This window comes from Dipodomys ordii, unplaced genomic scaffold (genome assembly GCF_000151885.1).
Source record: "Dipodomys ordii isolate 6190 unplaced genomic scaffold, Dord_2.0 Scaffold118, whole genome shotgun sequence".
NCBI lineage: Eukaryota > Metazoa > Chordata > Mammalia > Rodentia > Heteromyidae > Dipodomys > Dipodomys ordii.
The window spans coordinates 3360206-3370736 of record NW_012267334.1 but is presented as its reverse complement, the minus strand read 5'-3'; the positions used below and the strand labels follow the sequence as shown (position 1 = coordinate 3370736).

General features: G+C 52.5%; 1 protein-coding gene across 1 annotated transcript in view; it reads right to left on the bottom strand.

The window, feature by feature from the left end:
- Positions 1-38: 38 nt before the first annotated feature.
- Rexo4 (REX4, RNA exonuclease 4 homolog (S. cerevisiae)) overlaps positions 39-10531 on the bottom strand; it is an 11227-nt gene continuing 734 nt past the window's right edge. Inside the window, exons 2-8 of the mRNA XM_013029384.1 lie at positions 8556-8905; positions 6935-7072; positions 6536-6729; positions 4893-4981; positions 2255-2329; positions 1631-1705; positions 39-878 (exon numbers count right to left, since the gene is read on the bottom strand). Coding sequence (XP_012884838.1) covers positions 759-878; positions 1631-1705; positions 2255-2329; positions 4893-4981; positions 6536-6729; positions 6935-7072; positions 8556-8905 — 1041 coding nt within the window. The 3' untranslated portion in view covers positions 39-758. The remainder of the gene's footprint in view (positions 879-1630; positions 1706-2254; positions 2330-4892; positions 4982-6535; positions 6730-6934; positions 7073-8555; positions 8906-10531) is intronic.

Sequence of the window (10531 nt, the reverse complement as noted above, 5' to 3'; positions counted from 1 at the left end):
CGGAGGGCTCTAGATGCTGCAAGAAGCCAGGCCTCCACCAACTATCCAAGTCCTTTATTTTGCACCAGAGGGAGGCAGGACTTTCACATGCTAGGCAAGCACTCTGCCTTTGAGTGACACCTTCTGAGTGTGCACCTCTCCTGCAGCGATCAGGTGACTCCCCAAGCCCTGGGCTCCCCTCACTGACCAGTGTGGCTGGCCATTCCTGACACTGGCCATGCCAGAAAGCCACAGCTTGGTCAGATTTCAGTCTTCCCAGTCCAAGAGCCTTGGGCCAGAAGAGGCAACTTCCAGACCACTGTGGACTGTGAGTCTTTGCAGGTACTGGCCTCCCAGCTAACTCAGGGACAAATGAGACAAATGCAAGTGTCAAAGGATCCAGGGGCCACAACAAAGTTCAATGAGGAAGCTACCGTGCCAGCCTGCTGGGTGTCAGGAGCTACCTGTGGGCACCTGGCCTGGCAACTCCACAATCAAGCCTCGTTTGTCCACTTCTTCCCCAGGGGAAGGCTTTGAGTGGCTTGGATCCCTCCAGAACCTACTGCCACAGCAGCCTCAGGCAGCCCACCTCTAGGCTGCACCATGTCACCAGCTGTGGCAAGACCGGGTCCACAGCAGAGCCGAGAGAACAAGGTCTAGCAGCTCACTTCCATAACCCGCAGCCACAGCCTCCAAGTTTCACATGTTACCATGCTTTGGTCTGAGTTGGTCCTAATGCCACTGGACCCAGTGCCACTAGCCAGACAGGGAGGGCAGGGCTAGGCGTCACCCTTGCAGTGGGCTGGGGCGGCCGCTGGGGGGCGCCTGTCCCTGGCGGTGCTCTCCCACTCTCTCTTCACGGTGACGTAGAGCCGCATTGCTGCCTGGGCGTCTTGGACCTGGAGACACGCAGTGATGCTAACCACCCAACAGCTGATCACAGGCTACACAGTCAGCATGCTCTGCCCCTCCCCCCCCACCCCCACCCCCCGGCAGTGTTGGGTGGGCAAGCCACAGCGGGAGGTCATGGGGGAAGACTTCACAAGGCCCAGGTAACTAGTTCTCCAGGTCTCCATCATTTCTATTATGAAGAACAAGATGCCCCTCTCCTCTGGCTTCCTGTCCACTGCAGCATCAACTGCTTTAAGGCCTCGCCCCAAGAATGCCTCTTCTCTTCATAAAGTGCTCAGCCTCAGGTATTTCATTACAGTAATATAAAATGGACTAACATAGCCTTCTGTTAGATTGGACTTTTCTCTGAATAGTTACAACATGGCACCTTTTTTGGTGTTAGTTGAATGTATCATTTTTGTTTGTTTTTGTTGGTCGTGGGACTTGAACTCTTGGCCTGGGTGCTGTCCCTCAGCTCTTCAGCTCAAGGCTAGCACTCTACCACCTGAATCACAGTGCCACTTCCAGCTTTTTCTACTTATGTGGTGCTGAGGAATCAAACCCGGGGCCTCATGCATGCGAGGCAAGCACTCTACCACTGAGCCACCTTCCCAGCCCTGAATGTAACATTTCATAAAGCCACTCTGCTGTGTCCTCTAAACCAGAAGCCATCCAAGACCCCACCCCTTCCTTTATAAGCCTGAGTTTCAAGGTCAAGGACAGCTACCACCCAGGGCCTGTCACTCAAGGACACACTTACTGAACAATGCTCTGCCTGCTGGACCCTGAGTCCCAGGATTTTCTCAGAGAGCAGCTTCAGAGATGGTCTTCCGCTCTGCAGAGGGGAGATGGTCCACAGTCAGCTGGGGGCGGTGCCTCCACCTGACCAGCTCTGAGCCCAGCCAGGGACTGGCAGTTTGCCTCACTCGGGGAGACCCATAGCACTTGGGAATGCAGCACCAGTCAGTCATGGCTGGTGAACCCCCCTTGCCAGTAAAGAGGTGAGGAGCTGGGATGTGGTGCTTTCCTAGCAAGATCAAGTTACGGGGTCCATCTCCAGCACAGGAGAGGGTGGGAGTGGGGACAGCACGGCACCTTCCACCCTGGTAGCCTCGGGCCCTCCCTCACCAGGACTCGCTGCAGAGATGAGCACACACAGTGGGGCCTGCTCAGGCTCATCTTCCAACTGACCATCACCACAACACCACCCTTTTTTCTTTTCTTGCAGCGCTGAGGACTGAACCCAGAACTGTGCCCGTGCGTTCCATCACCGCGCTGCACCCTACCCTGCTTTCTACTCTAGGATGCGTTTTAGAGGTTAAAAGGAAACCCTTTACCCAGCAGGTAGTACCAGGGTCACAGTGGGGCAGCACTGGCCAAGTACCTTCACTCTAGCCTTGAAGGGCTTGTACTTCTGTGTGTCCCGGATCTTCTTTTTTGGATGATCAAGAAACAGCACCTAGGAACAGGAAATGAGCACTCTCATTCTCACTCTGCATACAGGAGCCCCTTTCCAGACAGCATCCTGCAGACCCCGTGGGTGACACACACAAAATAAAGGCCCAGAGATAAGCCCGGATCCCTGCTGCCCCCCAGTACTGGAGGTATGTGAATCAGGGCCTAGCACTTGCTAGGGTAGCACTCGTATCACCTGAGCCACACCTCCAGTCCTACTTGTTTTTGGAGTTTGATTACATATAATGGGAAGCTGAGATTTGAGCAGCTCAACCCTGCAAGTTCAGCAAGTCTCTCTCTCACACACTCACACACACACACGAACAAACATTCTGCACAGGGTGGGGGTGGGGGAAAAGACACCACCCACTGGTAGTCTCTGAAGATGATTCAATGCTTTCAATACTTACTTTATGTTACAATTTTTTATCTTCCAGGTGCTGAGGATGAAACCCAGAGTTTCTACAACTAAACTATACTGTCAGGCTGCATTTGGGGGTGGGGGGGGTCGAGTAATTCCAGGGTTTTGAACACAAGGCCTCATTCTTGCTAGGCAGGTGGCTCTACCACTTGAACCAAGCTCCAGCCCTTTTTTGGCTTAATTTTTCAGATAAACTCTTTCGTTTTTGCCTGGGCCAGTCTACCATGATCCTTCTACCTAAAAGCCTTCCACACAGCTGTGATAACAGGCACACACCACTATCTCCAGCTTACTGCTTGAGATGAAGTCTTAGTAACTTTTCCCTGGGTCGGCCTTGAACTGTGATCCTTTTGATCTCTACTCATGAACTACCATGTACAGCGCCTAAACACTTACTTAAAAGGAAGTTAAAGCTGGGCAGCAGTGGCTCACACCTGTAATCCTAGCTACTTGGGAGGCTGAGGTCTGAGGATCGCAGTTAAAAAGCTGCCCAGGCAGGAAAGTCCATGAGACTCTTATCTCCAATAAACCACCAGAAAACCGAAAGTGGCTCCATGGCCCAGGTGGTAGAGTGCTCACCTTGAGCTGAAGAGCTGAGGGACAGCGCCCAGACCCAGAGTTTAAGTCCCATGACTGACAAAAAAAAAAAAAAAAATATTAAAACCACTAGAGGTTCCTGAAACACAGGCCTCTCAAATACTAGAGTCTTATAATGCTGAGCAGCCCCAAAGACTGAGGCCAGGAAGGACATCGCGAGGTTCTAACCTGCAGGAGCCTCAAGGAGTAGAGGCCAGAAGCCACACACCTTGACCCAAGAAAGGCCTTCTAAGCTTTCCTACCCTCTCCCACAGGACAGTGGGTGGCCAGCTGTGAAAGAAGCCAAGCAAGCCTAGAATAGCTGCCTCAGGAACATGTCCACACCCAACTCCCCACTGCTGGGAGCAGCTGCTGGCTCTGCCTACTGAGGATGCTCAGCAGTAGTGGGAGAAGCACTGTGCAGTGTTCCTGGCACACTGTAACCTTAGCAGGACTCAGTGCTGTGATCTGTAAGAAGAACATGAATCTCTGGGGGGTTTCTTCCCCCTCTTTTGGCCAATCCTGGGGCTTAAACTCAGGGCCTGGGCACTGTCCCTGAGCTTTTGCTTAAGACTAACACTCTACCACTTGAGCCACAGTGCTACTTTGGTCTTTTTCTGTGTATGTGGTACTGAGGAATCGAACCCAGGGCTTCACGCATGCTAGGTAAGCATTCTATCACCAAGTCACCTTCCCAGCCCCTCCAATGGTTTTGTTTTCTGCTTTCACAGAATGTTGTAAAGGGGCCACCTACTAAACTGCTGCCTGGCCCAGAAGAACCCCACACCCTGGCAGCTGAGGGAAGAGCAGAAGCATCTCTTCTGCAACCAGATTGGGCTCCCCACTCCCTCCACCCCTGCTCCCTGCAATTGCCTGTGAACTTAAAAGTAACCCATGGATTGTGAGCACGCCGGCTTTTCCTAGGTGTCTGAGGGAGACACAAGGTTGGGCTCCCAGCATCAGGGCAAGGCTCCAGAGGCACAAACTGGACACAGGTCAGAAGCCACAAGGACTCAGCCAGCATAACCAAGTTTCTGGTGTGCTGGGCCCTGGGCACGGGGAAGGCGACTGGACATCAGGCCTTCGGCCAGGTGAAACAGGTGAACTCACAGCCAGCCCTTCACCAAACCCAGAGCAGGGCTGCCAGCTGCTCTGGCTCTGGAGCCCTCATGCTGCCAGAACTTCCAAAACCAGGACCTAGTATGGTCCTTCGAGCACAGCAAGGAATCAGAAGTGGCACTGGACATACTGAGATTTCCAGAATAGGACATAGATTTAAAAATGAAAGATACAATAGTACTAGGTGCTGGTGGCTCATACCCGTAATCCTGATATCCAAAGGATCATAGTTCAAAGCCAGCCTAGACAGAAAAGTTCATGAAACTTTGTATCTCCAAAATAACTAGCAAAAAACAGGCCTAAAAGTGTAGCTGAAATGGTAAGAGCACCAGTTTAGCCAGTAAACTGGAAGAGGGCAAGGTCCAAGTCCAAGCTCTGGTGCAGGAGGGAGGGGGATCACATGGAGACCCTCTGGAGCCAGAGGGCAGGAGGGGTATACGGCACAAGGCACCTTTAAATCGTTGTGCAGCGCGTGCCCCACCAGGATTCTACCCTTCAGCATTTCAGCAACTTCTCTCTTCACAATCTCAAGTTTTTCACCTAAAAATCAAACCAAAACAGTCTTTAGCACTAGTTCTCAGAATGAATCAGCCATTCTCGGAGAGGGCTCCTCCTGTCACCCCCATGCAGCCTCTGCCTCAGCTGTATGGAACTGGACTGCTTGTGGCCCATTTACAGCAACCCCCTACCTGATCTCCATCAGGTCCCCATGCTGTGTGCCAGCCACAGTGCCAGACGCTAGGCCCCTTCCCACCCATGGCAGACTGAAAACCAAAGGGGCGGGACCTCAAGATTATTTGAGGGCAACTGGAGCCTCTGCTCCAGACCTCATGGGCCCCAGGGGGGAGGGGACTGTGCAGGGCATGCACTTTGGGTTCTTGCCCACTTCTGGGACAGCAGGAATGAGAGGGCTGTAAAGATATGTGGACCAGTACAGCCTCCCAACTCCTTCCTGGCCCAAAGAAGCGCATGGCATTTAAGACCTCTCAGAGCCACCAACAGTGCAGTTCTACTCCATGTAATAATAAAAGACCAGGGCTGAGCTTCATGAAGTAAAAATGCCTAGCCAAGTGCTGGTGGCTCAGGCCTATAATCCTAGCTACTTGTGAGGCTGAGATCTGAAGACTGTGGTTTGAAGCCAGTCCAGGTACAAAGACTGCATGACTCTCAGCTCCAATTAATTACCAAAAAGCCAGAGGTGGACCTGTGGCGCAAGTGGTAGAGCACTAGCCTGGAACAAAAAAGATCCAGGTAGCTGGGCGTCAGTGGCTCACGCCTGTCATCCTAGCTACTCAGGTGGCTGAGATCTGAGGATCGCGGTTCAAAGCCAACCCGGGCAGGAAAGTCCATGAGACTCTTATCTCCAATAAGCCACTTCGAAAACCAGAAGTGGTAGAGTACTTTCCTTGAGCTGAAGAGCTGAGGGACAGCACCAAGGCCCAGAGTTCAAGCCCCATGACCGACAAAAAAAAAAAAGGTCCAGGTCAGCATGAATTTAAGCCCCAGTATTAGCAAAAACAAAAACACAAAAACTCCTGCCTGATCATCTTCCACAGACACTGGGCTTCCCTAGATCCAGTCTTGAGAGTCTTCTGTCTCTCCCCAGAAGACCCCATTTGAGGACCACACCACCAGGAAGGTTCCAGAAGCACACTTGTGCCATGTGGCCATACCCAACCCTGGCTGGTGCATGGTACAACTTCCCTCACTGAACCAAAAAGCAAGAAGTACTGGTTGGTACAGGAGTAAGCGGTGACAGGGCCACTCTGTGTGCACCCGAGAAGCAGGCAGTATGCAGAGTGGGGGGTGGGGGGAAGCACAGGGCCTGATCCCCAAGGAGACCTGGGCATCTGCTAGGATGTCCTGTCCCTGTCATCCCACCACAGCCTTGGATATATGGGGCTGGACTCTTAGATCAAACCCCACCCAGTGCCCAGGTGTAGACACACAGCAAGGACAGCAGTGCGGTACTTCCCCCTTTGGGGCCCACGCCCACCATTTTGCGGTCCCTGCGGAGGCAAGGAACGCCAGGTGCAGCAATGTTTCTGAACAGCCAGGGCCAGGGGAGCATGAACCCGCCCCCGGGAGACGTACCCTGCTTGAGGTCCTCGGGCCGGATCCCACTGACGGCTGTCCTGTAGTCTGTCACGGGCTCGGTCGGCCTCACGTACTTGTCATACACACACATCCCGTGCTGGTTCACGAGCGACACCCGGGCTGCGATGCTGTCCTCCCCCTTGGGGCCGACACCCACCATCTCACAGTCCATGGCCAAGGCTTTCGTCAGGCTGAGGGAATCAGAGGCACTGGGGGAAGGGCTCCAGGCCCCACCCTCACCACTGTACCGCCATGGATGGGCTGCACAATCATGGGACTTGGTGGGGCCATGTCTGTTCCACTCCAATACAGCAGAGAAGGAGGGGGGTAGTCTTCTTCCCCAGAGTCCCACCCCCAAAAGAACATTCTGAGCTACCCGGCCTGAGCCCAGCATACCCGCCAAAGGCCTGCTCCTTCACTAGAGAGATGCTGCTCTCCTTCTGGCCCAGCTGTCTCCGTGCTATCCTGGCCGCCTCTGGGCCCATGGCAGCTTCAATATCCATGGGGTCCACATCATCAAACCAGATGTCCTCCCTAAAAGACAAAGACGGCAGTGAGCCGGGCGGGTAGGGGCCTGCTGTCCAGAGGATGACAGAAGGGAAAGGGAAGGGTGCCCCACCCCCCACCAGCCTGGCCAGGCCAGAGTGGGATTATCTCAGCACCTTCCCCATGTTGATCCTCTCAATTAGCACATACACTGAATATCCAAGATTCAGAAGCCACAGACCAACACAGAATACCAACAGAAACCTATGACCCACCTCAGTAGAATGACAGCTGCCATTTTCTTTGTAATTACACAAAGGATTATTAAACAGGAAACACAGATGGGCACTGACGGCCTGGTGAATTCCAGCTTTATGCCCACCCAACACCACTCCCATAGTTACTACAGTAAGGACCTGCCCCCTGCGTAGGTCAGTGTGAGAGGCAGAGCTGTGACAGCAGCTCACAGACTGCCCCATGTAGGGGCACAGGGAGGCACCCTTCCACCTGCAGCAACTATGTCCCGAAGACACTCTGACAGGAAGCCAGCCCCTGGCCTTCCACATGGAGAGATGACCCCTTCCTGTCAAGAAGTTGCCAGGCACTAGGCCAAGCATGCTACACCTCACTGTCTCCTGACTCCACAGGAGCAGCTCATGCTAGGAACCAGCTCCAGTATTCCAGCAGGCAAGAAGAATGCATTTCCTATGTCTTTCTGGCTCCAGCATCCATTCACAGTGCAAGTTTGGGTCTGTTTTTGGCTGTATAGGGATCAAACTCAGGCCCTCCAAGCTCCCAGCCATTCATTTGAACCATGCCTGAGTACTAATGTTACAAGTTTTTTGGGTTTTTTTGGTCAAGACTGGGACTTGAACTTGATACTTGCTTTGTTGGTTAATGCTCTACCTAAGCCACACCTCCAAACCCAGTTGTTTTTGTTTTTTTGGGGGGGTCTGGTTGTGGGGCCTGAACTCTGGGCCTGGGCGCTGTCCCTCAGCTCTTCAGCTCAAGGCTGGCACTCTACCACTTGAGCCACAGCGCCACTTCCGGGCGCTGTCCCTCAGCTCTTCAGCTCAAGGCTGGCACTCTACCACTTGAGCCACAGCGCCACTTCCGGCTTTTTTTTTCTTTTTGGCTTATGTGGTTCTGGGGAATCGAACCCAGGGCCTCAGGCATGCAAGGCAAGCGCTCTACCACTGAGCCACCTTCCCAGGCCCTCCAAACCCAGTTTTGGCTGATGCTTCCTAAGCACTGAGCTTTGTGCCAGGCCCCAGAGGCAGCAGCGACTGTAACCGACCTCTGCCTTCCCCCATCCCACGCTCCGGAGGGAACAAGTAACTGGACAAAGTAAGGAAGACTATCAGGCCACCTCTACATGGCTCCTTGACAGACAGGCCTTGGCACCTTCTCAGTTGTGAGGATGATGGAGGCCGGGCAGCCAGGTGTAACATTTAGGGCCCTCTTGGGCTGGCACACCAGGAGGCTTGTGTCAGCCACCACAGCAGAGACTGCAGAGATGACTAATACTTACTCGGTGGGTATGGCTGGAGTCAAGGCCACAGCTGCCTCCTTAGTTTTCCTCTTCTTATGCTTGATGTCCCCTTGTTTCAAAGAGATGGGACCATTTGTCCTTCTCTTGGCTCCTTTCTGGTGCTCTGCTTTGCTTGCCTCTGTAGGAGGTGCCAGTAACGTCCTGTCCCTCTTAGAGGTAGAGGCAACAGAGCCCCGAGTGGTCTCTTGGTCTTTCCTAGGCCGTGAATCGCCTCCCTTTGATTTAGCTGAGCTCTCTTTTCCATTCTGCTGGCTGATTTTGGGGTGATTTTTCAGATCTATTTGACAGACAAGAGGCTCTTCTGGGGCCTGTGATTTTTGTTTCAGCAGCTAGTGGAACAAAAATAAAATACAAGCCATGTTTTAATTTGGAAATAACACAGCAGACGAAAAGCTTGTGTTTATATACATGTATAGATGTACACACACCTACTGTACCTACAAACACTTCCTGTCAGCATCACTGATATGAGATGATTTTCTTTTTTTTTTTTCCCCGTTCCAGTCCTGGGCAGCTTTTCTGCTCAAGGCTGGTGCTCTACAACTTGAGCCATAGCCTGCCTTGTCTCATTTAGTAGTTAACTGGAGTCTCATGAACTTTCCTGCCTGGGCTAGCTACAAACCGCACTCCTCAGATCTGAGTATCTAGGATAAGCAGGTATGAGACACCAATGCCTGGCAATGTGAGTTTTCAAAGTTTGAAAAAACCCCTTTTCACTCTGACCTTGGTGGTGAGATGCTTTTTTCTTCACTTATCACAATGCATACTTTTCCACATGCTCCTTTATTCCTAACAAAACATCAAACTCATGTTCTACCCTATAAGTGTCTGCTAGTGACCAAACACCCCAGAACACTCCCCTGTGAATGGGGAGGGTGGTGCAGAGGTGTGTGTGTGTGTTTACCAGCAGCTCATTTTCACTTCTTATGTAACCTGAGCGTTCATTTTAGTTTCTCCGCTTGTGGCTCAGGTCAGTGTGAGGACAGTCACCACTTCCTTCACACCACCTCTGTTTGCTGCTGCTCAGAGTCCCTGGATGTCAGATGTGTAACATTCAACAGCTAGAAAGATGCCTGCCACACTGCAGGCAGCTGGTGAGCTTCCGGCAGCACAGCTCTGACTTCACTCCAGCCCAGGCTCTCTGAGGTGCTGGAGCCCAACTTCCTCCTTGTGCTCAAATCCCCAGCTGGGCTGTTCTGGACCACATTGAAGACTCTGGCACAAAGCAGCCATCTGACATGATGAAGTGAGTGCCCACCATTCCCAATACAGTTAAAGATCTTGAATGATTTACTTTTTGCAGAAATCCTGGGAGTTCCCCTATAGTAAACCTCCATTCTTTTGTTTTTAGTCTTGCTGGCTTCAAGTAGTGATACTCCCATCTCTCAAAAGCTAACATTACAGGCATGCATCATGAGACCTGGCTCTTTTCACTTCACTCATTTAATTTTGTGTTTCTTAAGGGCCAGTGCTGAGGAAATCATACAGAATGTGGGACTGGGGGGGGGGGTTCTGACTGGTCCTATATGTCAAGACAGGGAAACGACTAGGAATGTCTACACCAAGATACCAAGGGGACCCGCTAAGTCCTTTATCCTCTCGCTCTTGTTCATTAAGCTTCCACGATTTGCCCTCGGAGCACGGAGAGCTCGAGTCAGAATGGAAGAACCGGTATCCTCCTTCTGACGTTAGGCCAACTTCCTTAAACTCTGCCTGCCTCAATTTCCTCATCTAGGAGAAAGTACTAGAAACATGCAGGCGGTCACGAGCAAGGCACCGCGCGACCTCCACAGTCCTAAGTGCCGGCCGCCACTGGAAGGCACTAGTGGCCCGGACCTCGGGGCCAAACGGCCTGGGTTCAAATCCCGGTTCCCAGTCGCAGTCTCGGACGGCTTACTCGGCCTTTTCTCACTCGCAGAAGACAGAGGGTCTCCTGGGGGCCGCAACCACGGGGG